The sequence below is a fragment of the Strigops habroptila genome, chromosome 7, assembly GCF_004027225.2.
Source record: "Strigops habroptila isolate Jane chromosome 7, bStrHab1.2.pri, whole genome shotgun sequence".
Classification (NCBI taxonomy): Eukaryota; Metazoa; Chordata; class Aves; order Psittaciformes; family Psittacidae; genus Strigops; species Strigops habroptila.
In genome coordinates, this window is record NC_044283.2 from 43,201,679 (window position 1) to 43,221,515 (window position 19,837).

Consider the following 19,837-nt stretch of genomic DNA (forward strand, 5'->3'; position numbering starts at 1 on the left):
TACTTATGCCACACATACTTATTGGGAATATTACCATCCTGCAAGTGATATGTAAGAAGTTCTTCCATAATGCATATATGTTATGTACACATGCTGAGACAGAGACTTGGAAATCAGATTAGAAGAAACTCCTATAGTCCAGTATCTTTGAGCGACAAAGAGGTAACAATGACTGAACAATAACAATAAAAAAAAGCACTAGGGAGCAGAAGCCAAAAGGACAATTCTCAATGTGAATCTTCAGGCCTACCAGTTTGAGCAAGCCCGAATTTCACATTAAATGTTCAACTTCTGAAAGAAACACCAAAACTTCTGAGGCATCTCAAATGAACCACTCAGAAGCTCCAATTCACTACCCCTTCGGAAAAGTTAAGCCAAGATCCCACGGTGAGCAGTCGGAAACATTCATTCTTTCCAGCTGCTAGTAATGGGTAAATACTTAGACTGATTAAATTGACACGGTGCTTTCCTCAATTTCTTTCTTTCCATTTTTAGAGAAAAGAATTAAGCATATACACTGCAGGAAGTGGCATAACCTGCTTATAAAACTACCAGAAATAAATGTCTGAATCTTATTTGATTAAAAATGTCTCCCTGACATAAGCAAACAAACTATAGAGTACTAAACCAAATGCTTCATTGTTCCACTTACCGAATGGTGGGAGGTCTTTGACTGGCACTTTCTTGCGGGAGGGATAGAGAGATACCGCAGGGACCTGCAATGCTTGGTTTACTTTATGTTGCTGCTGTTGTTGCACTTTCTGCTGGATGCCTGCCCGAGGAGCCACTGGTGATGTTTCAGATTTTCCAGATCGCTTGTCTCCTGTATTCTTCGGCACTTGGCAAGAAATGGGAGAAAGCGCAGAATGAATAGCAGTTGAAATATTGTGGGAGTTTTAATCTGAGCAGTGCAAAGCTCTCCAATTAATAATTGAAAGGTGCCTAAATTGTACAATTAATGCAGTAGGATAGCTTTACAGAGAAAAGATGAAGAGGGGAAGAGGGGGAGATTTAAATCCCTTTAAAATATGTACATTATCAAATGTGTTTAACTCTTTCTCAGAATAAAACTCTCACTATTGTGAGTGGTGACTATTGTGTTATAGTCACCAAAACACAACCAGAAGTTATACTGGGCTATCATAAGGGCAATAATTACTATTTCTTGCTACTCTGAAGGAAGGGAAGGGCGTAAGATACAGCATTCCCTCAAATCAAAATGAAACCAATATCCAGCATAAGGTGCCTCTCTGCTGCAGCCAGGTACAGCCTTTCAAGTGTCTCTGAAACACCTGAACCTAAAGAAATCCCCTGTTCCCTCTCAAGGCCAAGATACTCTGGATGACCAACTCTATTCACACCAATAGCCTGGGTACATCAGAATCGTATGGGTCCTCCATACCCTCTGTAAGGAAAAAATCTAAAGAACGTTTTTGCATTTCGTCATGACATCATCTGAAAGCTTTATCTCCTATATAGATGCTATGCCTCTGTATTATTAATCTGCAAGATGATTTCCTTGAGATTCATAGATATTTAGTACTTCGAAATGACTAGACACATCATTTTCCACCTCATTGTCTAGTTACTGTTCTCAATTACTTCCTTAGACAAGAATCCATAACAAATGACAACGCTCACATGTGTTGGTGGCTGGCTCACACTGCAGAGACAGTGTCTGGAGGCTCTCTTCATCCATTTCCAGATCCAAGTTTGAAAGATACTGCTTTACTTTCCGAGCCATCTGAGCATCCTCATACAGTTTTTTAGCGTTAAGGAAGGAGCTGCGACGGACCCGCTTTTTATGACCCCCCGTTTGCGCGACATCCAGCACTGCTGCATTCGTACTGCCCTGGCTGAGAGATCTGGAGTGAAGGGGGGCAGAAGGGAGAGAAAAGAGGGGAAAAGTATGACTTAGTCCAACACAGTATCACTTGGTAAGCATGAAACATGCAAAAGATTGCATGAATGTCAGTCTACGGTCAAAGCTTACATGCCTCATTCCAGTAAGTCAAACAGCTATAACAGACAGAAAGATGAGGGTCAGGAAATCTTTTTACTTGGTTACAGGCACTATTTTAATTATACAAATATTTTAACCTATTCTGCTCCATCTAGGCAATATCACTTCACACATCTACAAAAGCATTCAAGCTAGCTCTCTCATGTAAGCCAGCTATTGAGAAGGTGGGAGCATTAGAAAAAGCTCATGCAGTAAGGCAATGCTGACAGAAGACTATAGCTGAGGTTTGAACTTCAATACATATACAGAAGGCATTTTGGAAACTCTCTAAATACTTTTAAAATCAGACTGTACACAAAATATGCAGCCCAGTTTTACAGAATAGAACTTCCTTGTGACTTGCTAGATTGAAGACAGCTTTTTGTTAAATAAAATGATCAGCTAGTTCATGATGAAACAAATGTCATGCGCATTTCAATGTACGTATGTCTATATGAAAACTATGCATTGTTCCTGAATTGTTCAGAGTAAAAATGATGGCTGAATTGTAACATGAAAATAAGTTAGTTTAGCAGATATTGTAAGTTTTAACTTTCGTATTTGATTGTGACAGTTGCTTATTTGGCATAAGAAAGTTAACAGCAATTTTCAGCTGTTGCAACCATGCCATTTTATAATTTCTCTTTTACCAAAAGTCAGTTCCTTTGGCAATTTAAGCTGGAGGTGCGGGAGGAGAACACCCCGCTCCTATCTACAACCACTTATAATTTACAATGTTTGTGTTTTAACATCAAAAGCAAAAGCACTCCTGGATGAAAATGTATTGTCAGTAAAAAAGGGTTAAGAAAAAAATGTCAAAGCACCAGAAAATTAGGTAGCAAGTAGGAAACAATGCAAATGGTAAGGGAAGAATGAATGTCTGTGCGCGTTGTCTCCAACCACTTACCCCAAACTCCTCCATTTCTTCTTCCTGCAAGTGAGAGCCAGGAAGAGTAAAGCATGGGTTTAAGAAGAGACAGAGAAAGATCACAAGCTCAGAAAGAAAAAGACCAGGCCTCAGGACGAGCAATTCTGGAAGCCCACAAACATTAAAAAGAGCCTTGATTCGGGCATACAGTCAGATATTACAAACTCTTCCAGCTCAAATTAAGAAAAAGAGTATCAATAAGCTGGTCTAACATGAAGCCAAAAAGCATTCACTCCAAGTTTTCTAACACTACTAGCTGACACTGTTTCAGATACATTCCCACTTCTACTAAAGTCTGCTGGCTGGCACACATCAATGTTAACGTTTCAAACAGACTAATATGTAGCATTCGAGACAGTATCTCCCCTTCCTTCCCACTAATAGAATCTCATTTTTATGAAGTAACTGGCAGCTAAGGAATAATATAAAACATTTTAATATACATTGATAAACACAAAATGTAATGATTTCTCCAGTTTTAGAACACCACATAATTTCAGTAAATTGTTGATAAGAAACAAAACAACTCAGACTGCTCCAATACAGCAAGGGACACTTGAAAAGCACCTCTTGCTGATACCTAGTCTGCTCTCAGCTGGGAAAAGCTCTGTTTAATACAACCCACTTACCTTGTTCTAAACATTAAAGCAGGATCCATGTTCACAGACGCCATACGACCGACATGGCGTATCTCCTTTGCGATCATTCTCAGCTTCTCAAAATTGACCAAGCCCTCCACTTTTGAATCATTTCCTACAATCAACAATTAATAACATCAGTTATCAGGTAGTAAAGCTAGTTAGTTAGCTGGTAAAAGATGACATACTTCTGCTTTTACCTTCATGAAGGAATGTAAGGTCTTTTTTGATAACAGGAAACAGAGGGATAATGGGGGGCTGTAGGTTTTGGCTGTTAAGGACATTACGATATTTTGCCATATTCCTAGATGGATCAAACAAGTCCTGTAGATCTTGAAACAGTTTTTCATACTTGCTTGGAAGCTTTTCCCAAGTAGTTCGGAGCCTTGCAACTGGTGCCAAATTCAGCCCACTTGAAACAAACAAACAAACAAACAATGCAAAAAAGTTCAACAATAGAAAGAAAAAAAAAATCATAGAAAATAACATGTTAAATTTTGTATGGGAGAAATTTGTATAGCCAGAATAGCGTAGCACAACAATGTCAATAAAGGAACAGAAAGTGAAAACTGCCTTTTGCCAGTGTGTACTATGGAACAATGAAGATTATTTTTATAAAAGCTATCAAAACTGGAGATATCTGCATGGATGAGTAACTATAGAGAGCATGTACTTTTATTACTTTGGAGTAGTGACTGAAATTGATAATGATATCATAAGCTAGGAGTACCTCAGGATCACCACTTATTTCCAAATTACCAGACTGAAAAAAAAACATCTTCCACCTACATAATATTTAGGTGGTGAGAGCAGAGTGATCCACCTTCTTGCTGCAATAATCCACCTGACTTTGTTGTGTCTAGATCAAATTGTTATAACGGATTCTATATATCTGAGGTTATTTTGAAGCTGTAGCTGGTACAAACTTCCCCACCCCCACCTTTCATGGCATTGCCTGTCTGGCTATTCATTCCTACTTATGAGAAAATTTGGTATCTAGAATCTTTCCTTCACTTCAAGTTTTTCCTAGAAGGCAGGCTGCTTTTATTTATGAAATAACAGAGCTAAATCCTGAGATTTTTATGTCTCAGAGAGGCTGACTGATTATCAGCATGGTTCCTTGATTTTGGAACTTGCAACGTTTGATTGAATGGATCAAAACTAGTGATCTTCAGAAAAAATATCACATTCAATCTCCTGATTGATTATGACAAGGGCTTTTACCACAGTCAGTGATAAAATTGACATTTTAATGCAACTTACTCAAGCTTTTTCATAAAAGACAATATTTAGGGGTGTGTTTTGGGGTGGTGGTTGGGTTTTTTGTTAGGTTCTTTCTGCTTAATTTAGAAGACTCTTAAAGGGAATGTGAATGTTTTTAAAAAATGTGTATAAACACATATTATCCTCCTTTGCATTCCAAAATTAAGAAAGGTTTTCTGTCTGAAATTGTCAGTACTTTTTTTATTCTTATTAAAAGAGCTTTATTTACAGCTTATTGTATGGCATCATAGTCTGCTATTATCAGAGTTCCATCGAAGAAACTGTTGATACAAAGAAAACCAAGGCAAACATATCGTGGCTCAATGAATTCAAGATACTAGCAACTATGTATAAAATGACGAGCTGTCTTTGGGAAATTAACCCACTCACTTATGACAATGTTAGAATTTTATTTCGTATACCTGCTGTTTCTTTTGATCTTTGTTTTTAAGTAAGCGCAGTAGTTTCTCTAATGCCACATTCACATTGCTTCAGTATCTTCAGCAGTAAGTACATAACAATAGCATTCCAAATAATATTTCAGCAAACATTTTAATGTCAAGTTCAGATTACTGGTAAACTCCCTCCTTACTGGATTGCCAAATGTTGATTTTAGCAGTATTAATTGATTTACTCTGTTAAATACATTTTTTGTTTTAGACTGACATAAGACTTTGCTTTACACTCAGAAGTTATTAAGGGATAATACCTAATGATGGCAAACATCGAGTTGAAGTTCTTGCATTCTCTGCAGTGTAGTGCTATCTTAATGAAATGCTTAATGATCTTCATCCTTTTCAGCTGGTTGGTTTCTCTTAGAATCTCAGAAGCTACCCAGAATGTTTCTTGATTTATCACCTCTTCAAACTTTTTTAGATTAGTGCAACCTGATTTTGATTTCAGTTTAAACAAGTCATCTATGTATTCCGTGGGTTCAATATTACGGAATAGCTCAAAGTTTCTCATGGACAGTTGGGTAGCCACCTCAACAGTACTGAGCTGTAGTAGGGAAATTTGGCTTTCCCTTAGTAACTCTTGAGCATCTTCATCTGAACAAAGAGTTTCTGTTTCCATGTTGTTCTTCAGGTAATACCTGTAAAAACAAAATTCAAAAAGATGCTAGATACAATATACTCAAATACTAGTGAAAGTTCCAGTAATGATCGAGTTGGAATCATAGAACAAATTTGAATTTTACAGTGCTTAGATATTAATAAGAACTTGCATAATGAGCAATTTCTTGTAAAGACACAGAATGTTAATAATTAAATAACATTTCTACTAACAGAATTTTGACTTAAACTGGCATCATTATCTAGAGCTCACAGTCTCCAGTCTCACCTGCCACTCAGCTGTATCCTGTCAGCAAGCTTAGATAATTGATCCGGAAGCCTCCTTTGCTTGATTACACCCTCAGGTGTGACAGAAACTTCACATAGTGAATATGCATCAGGGGTTGCAGTGAGAGCAAATTCCCTGATAGCCTGGATGACCACTTCTTTTGCCGTTGTGTCTTTACTGATCATGATGTAGCGACTTTGCTGATCTGCCTTGAAAACCCTCAGAACTTGATCTGGTAAGTCTGGGAAAAAAATTACATCCAAAAAATATTGTTACAAGAACAAGCAACAATATCAGTTACATTGAGTCTAATTAAGTCTAATTACTAGTGCTATCAGTTTTTACTTCAGTATCGTTTTGCATTGTTTCACATCTCTCCTTATAAAACAGCTTTTTTGATTGTTTGGGGTTTTTTTAATTAAAGACTAGTTCTATTAACAACCAGGAAAAGAAATTAGGCTATCGATGTGGCAAAACAAAAATATGTTAATGTTTACAAAGTTTGGACAGAAAAACCCATGAGTACTCTGATTTTCACACATGTTGAGTCCTGGTAAATTCCATTTAAGTCTGAGGAAAACCAAGGACAGTAGACTGACATGTAAGAACTTCAAGCAAATTAGGTGATAGGAGTGTCAATCTTCCCAAGGGTGTTTTTAAGAAAATACTCATTTGCCTAATTCTGACACTCAACCACTGTGCCACACACAAAGGGAAGACATGTACATATAAGCAGCCAGAAAGGTGCATGTATAATGGCCAGCATGCATGTACACACAAACTGCAATAGTATTACTGCATGCAAGTATGTAATCATCAAAAATATTCTATCCTTGATACACATTTATTATTTTGATTTAAACGTAAGAAACACTGAAAACTTGCTCTTTATTTCTCCAAGTGCCTGATGAAAAAAAAAAAAAAATGTAGTGAATGCCTACAAAGCAGCTGCTTTTAGCAAACTGGAAAATTAACAGCCTAACTCCAAATGTTGGATTTGGTATTTCCATAAACTATAAGGAAATAACAAATCCACATATATTTTGATATTTCCATTAATGTATGGAAATCAAGACGCATCAACTGAAGTTTGATTGTTATCACTGTATTATTTAAAAATAAATAAATAAAAAGAGCTAAAATTGTACAGCTATCCCCCACTGGATTTTTTATTATAATGTATTTTTAATTGACAAATACTTTCAATTAATTTAACTTCTTCCCTCTGTTACAAATAATCTTTTCTAGTTTTGCATGGCATGACATCTGTTCAATATTCTTTCTTTAATGAACATATTTTGAAAAAAAAAAGTATTTCTTTTTTATAGATGATAAAGGTCATACAAACAAGAAGATAGAGAATAATAGAAAGCCTTCTGAATCTACAGCCAAACAATGATCATTATTAAAAAAATAGTGAAAAAACAATTGTCAGATGAAAACATGCTCTTTGATACAACCACAGTCTTTTTTGACAAGACGTGACTGTGCATAACATGTATTCAAGTTACTACGGAAAATCTATTCAGAAACAGAAATCTTATGACAAAAGAACAAAAATTAGCATCTTCCCACTGCTGCTGCATGTCTTCAAAATAATAATTTGGAAAGCATTAAAATAAATCTCTCATAGGAACTGATTTACATGGTATAAAGGCTGTTTAGGTTTAAATATATTAGTTTTCACATTTCACGCAACTAAGTCCATAACTTTTAAGCTTACAGTAGTATTTTTGCAGCTTGAGAAGCACTAATACTGAAACACATTAGAATTACCTTGATGATTACATCATCGGTTACAGATAAGAGGTATCAATATAGGCCAGTTTTTAGTCTTTTTGCAAGTTTTTGAGTCAAATGTATAAATAGCTTATAACTAGAAAGCCAATTTTGCCTTTTATCACCAACTCTATATTGACCTGTGTTCCTTTGGTAATTAGTTGAAGAGGGATACATAGCAGCACCTGAAATCATTTCTACATTCTTTAACATCCTGAGGAAGGCAGATGCCAAAGACACAGCCTTTCAGAGATGTTAATAAAAACCAGAGAAACCACTCTGCAGTGGTTTCTTATTGCCTCTCGCTGTTACCAAAATACTTGCCACTCAAAGAAATGCTATGAAGGTGGGAAGCTACTGTAAACAATATCAAGGTGGGAACTTGCTTAACGCTCCCAAGAAACAAGTGTTTTTTGTAAGGAGAAAATAACCTGCTCTGCTGGATCACTGAAGTCAGTATGAAGAAATGCAGAGAACAGCAAATAGAAAAGTATTATCTTTGCACTGTATTTTACCATCCAATTTCTCAGGCTGCATACCTATCAGAGCTGGGAGCAAAACCATTATAGAGAATACAGAGAAGTCTGCTTGCAATTGAAACGATTACAGCTATAGCAATGGTAGCAAGTAATTCAGCATAATAACTTTAAAATAAAACAGCACCTGAGAATTGTAATCACCCGCCTTCACTACTTTTCAAAGAAGGAAACTGGAGTGGCAGGCTGAAGAATGTAATGCTATATCATAAGCATCTAGTCCCTCAGAAAGCTTGTGTGGGGGGAAAAAAACCCAGAAAAGTAACAGTGACAGGCAGCTCATCATTACTCTATTATTTTGACTTCCAATCGAATAGCAAAGACAGCACAAGAGAAATCAAAGTGCTATTGACTATTTGAGCATTTAAAAATAAACCTTAAAAAGTATATTTGAAAAAGCCTGAGCAAATCAGAAGAGAAACCAAAATGACTTTTTGCATATTTCAAGCTGTTTTCATTTTCTCCTCAAAAACTGCTCTTCCACAATATTAAGTTGTATTTTCTGTCCTGAGGGATATTCCCCAAAGCCTCAAAGGACAGCTGTTACACCACTTCTCTCTTTCTTCTCTAGTGCATTCAATTTCTTGCAAGCTGCCTCCATCTTTGATTTAGACCAAAGTAATAAAAGAAATTAAAATTGAAGGCTTTAATTTTTTTCCAAGTCTTAGAGTATACAAAGGTATAATACAACTCTTCTATCTACAATGCAACCATCCCTAAGGCAATTTAAAGTGTATGTTTTTTATTTTAGTCCCACTTTCCCCTCTTTGAGGAAAAACTATACTTGTGAATTACTTTTAAAATATTCAGTGTGTGGACATTTGGGCAAATTTTAAGCAAACAAAAAAACCAAATTTCTTTTTTTAATATAAATAATAAAGCACCAGTTACTTCATACATTTTCTGTAAAGACAATGTAAAAGCAGCTATTAACACTGGAGTAAACAGCATTACATCATTATTTATTTCCTTTCCTCAAAGGAAATAGTAGAATATAATTCATTTATTAAATTTTCCAAACTCCATCTGTGACTGAAGGATCTTCAGACCTGTAATGGCTTTCCTTCTCAATTAATAGAGTTTGTTCAAGCTGTGAAAGACAGCGATGCCCGCAGTTCTGGAAATTAGCTGTAATACTGTACTCAGCATTAGGGGTACATTAATTACCTCGAACTGTCTGGTCTAGGTAAATGGCAAGCTGGAGAAAAGAATCTTCACCCGTTAATAGTGTAAGCGATGGTGAGAAGTTAAGACTTATTGATAAATACGGACACTAGGTTAGATAAAATAGGAAAAAAAAGAAACCAATCTTTCCACTTTCTCAGAATCAATCTCAGGCACTAATACAAAAATCAAATACCACCTTCTTGTAGTCTTCTCTAGCCCAAAAAAACCTGAGGTGAAGTTATGCTCTGTATCACAGTTTCGAGTATGATGATTGCATCAACCTGGCAAGTATGTAGGCTGATGTTTAAGCACTGTCACTTTAGGAAGGTTTGAAATTCCTCAGGCTTAGGAGGGCACTAAATTTTCAGTTCTACTTTTGAGAAATACTTTAGACTAAAATAACCAAGTATCTGTACAGCTACTATCACCATATCCTCCTCCAGAAGCTACATTTTAACAGCAAAGATTTGGATACTTAACTCAGAGTTTTCCCACTAAGAACCTTCCTGCAGTCAGATAAGAGCCCAAATCCCAACCCCACCAGGATCTCCAGCTAAACCCTTCTCACAAGATAAAGCTCGAAAGTTTCCCATATTCTCCCCCCTTTTTCTCCCTCACTCTCCACCATACTTTGTTCCTGTCTACTAAATGTGTTCATTCTTAATCTATTTCCAAATGGGATTTTACATCACTTTATATACAAAAAATTCAGCACACAGTTGTAGGGCAGGGTGACCAACAAGGAACTTAGAAACTCTGTCCCTTACAGATGTGGTGTAAGATCATGTAAGTCTGTTCAGAAAAAGACTGAAATGCAGGTCCTGTGTCCCAGTCCAGTGCTCTATTGCTTTACTGTAAGCTAATGATCTACTGTGCTGTTTGAAAATACTGCAGTCTTGCAAAGACTGATCTATCAGAGCAAATTATAAAATACCAAACAAACTAAGTTTTATGGCCAAGAGCATTCAATCAGTAAGAGGCACTCTGTATACAACATACTTGAAAAATAGATATCTAATACATTTAGGTAAAGTATATTGGAGCAAATGCAATAAATCTTAATGCATTAGTATCTGGCTAATCAAGGGGTTACAGCATACAGTTAATAAAAATTCACATGCATCTCCAGACTCTGGAAGTCCAGAAGAAAACAAAAAAGATCAATGAAAGGAAATTATAAGGTCAAGGGCAACAACAGAAACGGATCTTTACCTGGAGTAGTATTGAAGTCTAAGATGCGGTGATGAGACTGCAGTAGATCAGGATTACTGGATGACAGGGTTCCACTGACAGGTAAAGCAGGAGGAATGTGCTTTGTTTGCCTCAGTCCCACAATGCTGTCATCCTGAGACTGGCCAATTCCAATGTCACTGTGTCCAGAAAGAAATACAGTCAGGAGTTACAGATATCCAAAGCTTGGGCTATGCTAGACAGATGCAGGGACGACTATATCACTACATTTTCACACTTCCAATTGTTAGTACGGTAATCACTACTTAGAAGTTAAAATTCTCCAGACAACAGTGCTTGCTGTCTTGCTTTGCCAGTAGCACCTGAATGTCCAAAGTGACAGGATCTGCCTACTCACACTGCCAGAAGATCATCATGTTCACTGCTAAGCTCTGAAGAGCTGCTAGGCTCATTATTTTTTGACAATTACAAAGTGTACACTCCAAGCCATGGGAGTGATAAACACTCAAGTCCACTGAAAAAAGGTTGTTGGATTCTCTCTCAATCAGAAGTTAAGTTGAATCTGAACAGTGTATTTTTGTACTTCCACATAAAGCACAAAATACTGTGACAAGCAGTGATGATCAACTCAGCACACAGCACTTTTATTCTAAGCCACAAGCAAATAAGTTTTCACTACAACTATAAGCATTCCCAGGAATTGACATCTTGTCTTTCAAGTAGGAATCACTCCACACGCAAAAAAAACTCCAAGTAAACAAAACCTCGCAAAGCCCCTGAACCTTAAAGTGCTTTCTGGTGGCTCTAAACAACTTTATTGTATATTTCCTAAATGTGCCAACACCAGAATTTTCTCTAAATTAAAATCAAACTAAGACAATGTGACTCTCCCCCTTAGATTAATAGTTTCATTTGCATTATGTATTCCTCTCACTGTTTGTCAGTTTTATATAACCTTACATTTATCCTGTGCATCATTACCAAGGCAGCTTCAGTAAAGTGGATCAACTGACAAATGCTAGTTCAAAAAAAAGTAATGTTTCTAAAGTTCTTCTTGATTCTAAGTATTCTTATACTAAATTGGAAAGTATTTACCTTATACTCACTTTACACTATTTTAAAAACTTAAATCAGAATCTGAGCAAGTTCTAACTTATGCAAACAAGAAATGAACCCCAAAAATTTCAGAAACAAATAGCAACACTAGAAAACTCCAGGTCCAACAATGATCAACTGCCGCAGTTGTTAGGTAAAATATTTTATTATGCTGGTGACAGGAGATTGTGGTTTAAAAGGAAAGGCACTTCTATTCCTTTCTGCATGAATTTGCCATGCAGGGATATAGCACTAACTAAGAAATAACTTTCCTGGAAAAGGGTAGAAGAGATAATGGAGGGGCAGAGCTGTCTGGATGCTTATTCCTTCAAAATGCAGTATACTGTGTATCCCACTTCAGGGATGCAAATAGAGAGGAAAGAGCGGGGCTGCTTTTTTGTCTGCAATGGGGTACTATAGACCAGGCAGAACTTTGCTGCAGGTGGAGGTGGGGGTTGTGTTTAATCCTTATTTGGAGCAACTGAGCCTACAGCCCACAAAACCACTCTGCATTAGAAGAGTAAAGAATGAAGAGAGCTCAAGCGGAGGCTGTAACCAGAAGCACACTTCAAGAAACGCCTCATAGCTGGCAGAGAGATTTCCCAGTAGATGCAGGGGAAATGGTGCTGTTTGCTCAGGTCAGGAAGTTGCTTGACATTATTTGACTAAAAGGCAACACTGAAGGAAGGCATTATGTCCTGCTCAAACTGATTCATACGATACTGATTTAGTGTCTCACAAAAAGACAAGCTCCATCTAAGACTGACTTAATTCTAGTTTAAAGATTGGTTTTATCTAGGTACTGGTATCTGAAGGCACTGGAGACCTGCAGTATTGACATTCAAAAAAAGGTGGACAGTTTCATGAGTCAGCTAGCTTATGAGATGAAGTCTTTAAATACCTACTTTAATTAATGAGTAAATCTGCTTTTTTAACCCTCTTGATTTTTGGTATTTAAAAAAAAATGTGAGAATAGCTGAAATCCCTTAATACACGCAATACCACTAATTATTAGGAAGAATGAGATAGAATTTTCTACACTATAGGGGAAAAAAAGCATAAACAGGACAGTCTACAAACAGCTACACATCTCTATGCAGAAACCATGCAGACACAAACAACTGAATGTCAACAGGCTTTGCTGACAAATTGCTATATATAACACATGAAGTAAAGCTAGCAAAAAGAGAGGAAAATAGGTCAAGTGTACTGTTTTTCCGAGTCTTACCCAAAGAGGTCCCTGCACAGAAAAAGCACAAAAATGAAGGGAATCAAAGGAAAAAAATAAAACCAACAAGAAAATTTTATGCCAAAGCTGTGCACAATGGTGGACAAAGCAAAAAAATCACACCTAACAGTATGCATGGCTCATCAGAGGAACAAACATACAAGACCAGTGAAATAAAAGAAAACATTCTAAAGACAAACAACATAAAAAGAGGATTTACAGATTCTCCTCTACTGAAAGGTATCTCTGTCAATTTAAGAAATATCCATTACTTGGATATAATCATTTATATTCATTTAAACTTATATTACTAGCATTCTATTTACAATGTTTCAGACCAGTCTTGCTTTAGTTGGGAATACCTAACATTACCTAACATTAGTCAAGCAAACTTTCTTTTTTTATAAAGTAATACCAGGAAAAAGTCCTAGATTTTCAGCACAAGTGTCTTTTAAGTGAATTTACATAGAATAGATTTCTTCCTCAATGGGACATGAAAAAGAAAACACAGATTATACATCAACTACCCTCTACAATTAATTTTTCCCATTGATGCCATCTGCCTTGGCCAAGAACCAGATTCCCATAAAGTCATATAAAACTCATTCTTCTATTACTTCCAACAATCCTTATCAGAACCCTATTTCTAAAATGTGTTTGTAGAATAAAAGATATCAGATACCATATTTAGCTTTCCTTAAAATAGAAATACCCAAATCTATCAAAGAACCCAAGTTAAAATTTAAATTTCAGTCTCCCTTATGGCAGTATGCAAGAATTCTGACAAACCACTGGAATATGGATAAATTGAAACTATTTCTCCTATCGACCATTTGCAAGTAAACCTATGTGCAGAGTTATTAATTACTTGTCTGGGATGCTTCCAGTTAAAAGTCTCCTTAAAAGAAAACAGTAAATTACATTAACAAGTATTTGTGTCATCACTTTATAAGAAGTAAAATATGTCCATATTGATGTCAGGAGCTGCATTATTAGTTGTCTATGATCATTCAAATATTCAGACTAGTATTTTCTATATTTTTTTTTTAGATGTAAGCATGGTTTGCATTAATAAAAAGCATCATGGCAAATTACATGTATCGTGAAATTATTAAAATTTAACACAAAGCACATATTTAAGAGGAAATAGAAAACTCACTTGTATGGTTTCTGAGGCAGAATACTGATTCGAGTCTTGTCAAGTATCTTCTTTAATTTATTTCTTCCCCCAACTGTGTTGGCTTTACTTTTCTTATTTACTTTTTCTAATCCTATTACCTGCTCCACATCAACAGCAAGGTCTGGGATGGAATAACGACTTGCTTTTTTAATATCACCAATTTTAGGCAGGTGGGGAGCTCCATTTCTTTTTTCCTCTGACAACCTTGTTAAGAGTTCTTTAAAAACTATACAATACAGGAAAAGGGAGGAAAGAAAAAGAACAAAAACGTGAAAGAAAGCTCTGCACAGCAGACCAGTTCAATATTAAACATTACAAAAAACCTGATAAGGATCTTCTGTCAATTCAAGTATTAAATTAATTTAGATGTAAGACTTTTAAAAACATTTAAATTTTTAAAAGTACATTCACTTTCTGTAGTATGAATCAGTATATCAATAAATCGGCCCAGCCGTGAATAGAAATACACTAAATGACCACATGGTTACATGGATGGTGTCAACAGGACTGACTTTTCAAGCTAAGGACATAAGCTTCTGAAGAATAGTAGCATGCGTAAAAAAAGCATCCTAGATAAAAATGATAGGAAAGCTAACAATTGCAAACGAGGCCTTAAACAGGTAACTAGCAACAAAAGAAGTTATTAGCAAGAGGATATAAAATATCAGAAATCAGAGGGGAAACTGCAACTGTCATAAGGAAAATATAAGAAAGTATGAGACTACGGATATTTGTCAAATACCCTGGATATTTGACAGGGCTATTGTGTCCTTTTGCCAGATATACAAAAAAAACCTCTCAGGCTCCCCTCAGCTTCCTAGCAAAAAGGCATCTCTGAGGCAGAAATACCTGACGAATTTGTGAAGTATTTCTTCTACTGTAACTTTTAGCTTCAAAGAAGTGTTGATATATTTAAATAAATAACACAACACTCATGTGGAGATCAAGTCTCCATAGATAAATGGAAAAAATCTGATGATTTGTAATAATAAATGAAAACTGATAATTAAAACCGAGGAATTGTAGAAGTGGGGAACAAGTGCAATCTGCTAAGGATGAGTATTATGGGCTAGGTTTTACTATTACGTATTTATTAATTTTGTTCTTAATATTCATACTTATCTCTAGAGGTACACAACAAATAACCAAGAGAATTCAAAAGCTTCAAATAAGACAAAGAAAAGTGGAGGAGAGTAATCTGAGCCAATAACTCTACTGCCAAATAGGAGCTGGGGGCTGGAGAGACAAATTAGATACAGGTTGCTGTTAAAAGAAGAAGAAACTCTCCTTTGGGATTTGTTGATAAGGAATACTTGTAATACACAGAAAGTTAACTGTTCTGAGACTCTACTGTGATGTGATTTCAGTATTTGCAATGGAGCAACCAGGTTAAAAACCTAGAAAAAAACAACTTCTGAAGAAACTGTCTTTTATCTTAATATGTTAAATACACTAAAGCAACAAAAGCAACATAAGATTCAAAAACCTAGTGTGTGAAGGATGCTAACACAGAACTTACACATAGAGAAATAAACATGGCTAAACAAGTGTATACAGATATATTAAGGTATGTCTTAATCATTAGAGACAACTGAAATATTAGAATCTTTACTGCAAAGAAAAAGAAATTCCCAGGAAAAAGATTTGACAAATGACTTTCAGATATAGCCTAAGCATATTTAATCGTCAGTTAGTGAAGTGACACCCTGTGGTAATATTCTGCCCTACTTGTTTGTAATGAAGAACCTTATCCTGATACTTGGACACTTGGGGAACAAGTCCCTAAATTACATAAACAATCCAAGTATTCTGTGGTAAAAATAAAAGCAAACCCACAAACTATTAATTTGTTATGATGCTTAGGTCCTGACCTCCTCAAAGGCTCCTCCATGACTGCTTTAGTACTTGTTAGGGAGAGAAGAGAATAGTCAGAGAGTAGTGAGATTGTTTTCAGCCCGCTGGCAAGAAAGTTTTTATTAATCTTGTGGCACTCACTGTAGGCATAGACTGAAAAACTATGAGTAAATTCAGCAGACAGATTAAGATCACTGATAAGCTGAAATTCCAAAAGAGACTTCTTTCTTGGGAAAGGATGGTTCCATGTACAAGCATGTTTTATAAATTTGAGCTAAATGGTCACAATAGTTCCTCTTAATCCAGAAACATGCACTTGTGAGAGTTAGGTCACTTCCTATCAGACCCTACTTATAATTTTTTTCTCTGCAATTATGAACTAAGGTAGTTTAGGACCTTCAAACTTCTTTCTTCTCTTCTCCCCAGTACAAATGTGTCTCAAACAAAACTATTTTAAACTATTAAAAATAACAATTTAAGACTCCACCTAAATTAGAACAGAAATCAGAACAAAAAGTGCACACAATCTTACCAAATAAATTGGTTTTCACAGTGATAGACAGATGAGTGTTATTTCTAAGGATTTCCATGGCTTTCGACAGCTGAATGTTTTCAAAGTTTTGACCATTCACTTCCAGTATCTAAAAATACAGGTAATGTTACTTTTAATTTAGTGAAGAGAAAGGAAAAGAGGGTTGGGGGGAAGACATTTAAAAATACTACATACCTGGTCTCCACGTTTCAAGCCTGCTTCTGTAGCTTTGCTACCAAAATCTACACTGTCAACAAAGATTCCAAATCCCTTTTCTGACCCTCCCAGCAAGATAAAAGGCAAAGGGGCTTCTCGAGATGGCTTTGTTAAGGTTATCAATCTTCGTTTAGCTTTAGCAGCACAAGCAATATTTAACAGCCTCAAATGTCCACCCATTTTCTACAAAAGAAAAGTAAATCGAGTTATATATAACAACAGCCTGGCTACTCCCTGTCATCTCACATTGTCAGGAAAAAAACCCTCACTTACCTCCCTCTCCAAATTGTTCTCAAATTCTTCCAGAAATCGAGTCATAGCAGGATCTCCTTCAAAATCATTGAAGTGATTGTTCACCCACAACAGTACTACCCGTGTAACCTGGAAATTAATCAAGAACATAAATATTTTCTAGAAATAACCAAAACAGCACTAGTGCCAAGGTGTGGTTTTTTTGTGGTTTTTTTTTTTTTTTTTTTTTAAATATTGCTCCTTAAAGTCACTGCAAATATCCATTGGAATCCTAAATATTTTTTATACATACATACACCCTCCCCCCCAAAACTTAACTTGACTAATATGCAATCAAGGACAGAATGAATTAAGTATTAAAATTGCTTTCACTTGCATAAGCAATTGTATGTTGTATTTCATAATGAATACTGTGAGTTAGAAAATTAGCACTAGCTGTATCAAATCTGATTGAGTACAGAACAGAACACTCAGGTACAAGGCCACGAGTTAGATCAATTTCTGACTTATTACAACAATTTCCTGTTCATGTACATTTCCAAATCTGCTTAATTCTTCAAGCACATGATCATAAAGCTTCCAATACTGCTTTATATCGGTTCCTGAATCTCGCAATCTTTAGATAAGCCACTGTTCACTTTATTAAGCATTTAGCTGTGTAAAAGAGCTACTGCATCCTTAGAAGCAGGAAAAAGAAGCTGTTGTGAGAAGCAGAAAAGAAGTTTTAACAATGAATAAATCCAATTCTTTTCCTTAGAGTCAATCTTTCCACTTAGTACTCTTCCCTTCTCTCCACCCCTACTACTCCCTAAGCAACTATGATTACCAGATCCAGGAGGATCTTAGCTGGTATTTTACAGTTTGTTAGGAAAAAACCCTAAAGGAATACTAACAATCCTATTGAAGGTAAAGCCACAAAATGAGAGCTGCATTTTTAAGAACTACATGCTTCCATCATAAAATTTTAGCTTCGTATGCAGTTTGACCTGGAACATCAGCAGCACTTGTCCTGACAAAATACAAATTTTTATATCTTGAATTAATACTGATTCACGCTATTTTTAAAATGAATCCAAAGCAGTTGTGCCACTCAAAGTTATCTCCAAAAATACAGCTGCATTTCTTCTGTTATGCTGGGAAAGCAAGTTAGCAGGGGAAAACCTCTAAACATTTAAAAAATGAGCTTAAGAACAAAATCTCATGCAAATTTTAACCAGCTAAAGCTAACCCCTGTCTGTTCCTTGCATCTGCGCAAAATATAAACCTCTGCAGCCTCTTATGCTGAAGGTCTGACACCAGGCATCCAAACTCAGACCCTGCCACCCTCATATACAGTTTCCAAGTAGTTTGTCTTTTACCCCAGAAAAGCAAGTGAATTCAGATGAAATATCAAATTTATTGACCAAACTCATCAAGGACTCCTCGAGAGTTCAGATTTCTAACAGGAGGCAACCGCACAGCACTACACACTGCAGTTCACAGCCACAGGGATGTAGGCTAGGGGTAGCATTTCTGACATATTTGAGATATTTCCACCTCTGAAATTGAACTTCCTTTCTGTTAAACATCTGTGGCGTTTTTGATTAATGTGGATGACCCTGGAAGATCCAGACAATGTCTGGTTAAATTTAAGCTCATTTCTAAAATTGGCTGGGAAGTTGCAAGCTGTACTATGTAATATATTTTAAATCACTGCAGTGATGGCTTCAACATCAATGCTGCTTTCAAAGTTGGAACTTACTAACATACATCCAAATGACACTGCACTGGAAAGGCTTGAATGGTTACTTACGGAGGAATGCTATTATGTCACAACCAGGAACAGCATCAGAAGAAGATTACAGCTGTAAAGTACCCTGCTGCTGGGTAAAATCATCAGTAAGGTTGGGTCTCAAATGTCCCAGTCTGATTACTGAGTACTGATCATTCTCAGGTAGTTTCACCCACCCCTTTCTCTCTCCTCACTGCCTATCAGCCCCTAACACAAACCAGCAAAAATCTTCAAGATTCCTTGCTCCCCACTTGCTTATTTGCACTTGTTCCAAGCTGTTCTCTGACTCTTGCCTGTCAGTGCTATTGGATGTCAGAAAGGGTTGGTTATTGAGATGGCAGAACAAACAGCTGCTCTGTTTTCAGACTTGATACCAGCAACTGTGCTAGCTCATGGTTTTACAGAGGCTGAGGGGATTATCCATTGGAGGACAAGAAAAGTAAGTAAGTTAAATATGAACTACAATATTATAGCTCTGAATCTGTAACAAGTCCAGCTAAACAATATTAGTTGCAAAGCCCATCCTCTCTGCCAAATCTAAGAGCTTTCCTCCAAGGCGCAGATACACCAGCACTTCTAGAAGAAATACTCAAATTTAAATAAAAGTTGAAAAATTTTTTAACCTATTGATAAATATCTATTTGTTTCAAATTTGCAAAAAGTATCTGGAAATTTTTACTCGGTTTCTTTTACATATGAGAAAGTTGTATATGAGTGAAAATAAAGCATTTACAGTGCGAAAACAAAGCCCAGTACAGCCTCAACAGACAGTGTACCAAAACTGGATATACAAGGCCTTATTCTTCCATCATGGCAGTTCTGTTTAGGAAAAAGGATGTTTGATTGCTTGGTTGTGTCTGAGGT

General features: G+C 36.2%; 1 protein-coding gene across 6 annotated transcripts in view; it reads right to left on the minus strand.

Annotated features, from left to right (window-relative positions):
* RAPGEF2 (Rap guanine nucleotide exchange factor 2) overlaps nucleotides 1-19,837 on the minus strand; it is a 187,696-nt gene that overhangs the window by 12,142 nt on the left and 155,717 nt on the right. For all 6 annotated transcript variants that reach the window (XM_030491920.2, XM_030491922.2, XM_030491921.1 and 3 more), the window contains 12 exons: nucleotides 17,224-17,331; nucleotides 16,930-17,133; nucleotides 16,735-16,843; nucleotides 14,328-14,574; nucleotides 10,867-11,024; nucleotides 6,173-6,413; nucleotides 5,541-5,924; nucleotides 3,769-3,980; nucleotides 3,560-3,683; nucleotides 2,910-2,933; nucleotides 1,642-1,865; nucleotides 653-838 (listed from right to left, as the gene is read on the minus strand). In XM_030491920.2, the coding sequence (XP_030347780.1) occupies nucleotides 653-838; nucleotides 1,642-1,865; nucleotides 2,910-2,933; nucleotides 3,560-3,683; nucleotides 3,769-3,980; nucleotides 5,541-5,924; nucleotides 6,173-6,413; nucleotides 10,867-11,024; nucleotides 14,328-14,574; nucleotides 16,735-16,843; nucleotides 16,930-17,133; nucleotides 17,224-17,331 (2,221 nt within the window). The remainder of the gene's footprint in view (nucleotides 1-652; nucleotides 839-1,641; nucleotides 1,866-2,909; nucleotides 2,934-3,559; nucleotides 3,684-3,768; nucleotides 3,981-5,540; nucleotides 5,925-6,172; nucleotides 6,414-10,866; nucleotides 11,025-14,327; nucleotides 14,575-16,734; nucleotides 16,844-16,929; nucleotides 17,134-17,223; nucleotides 17,332-19,837) is intronic.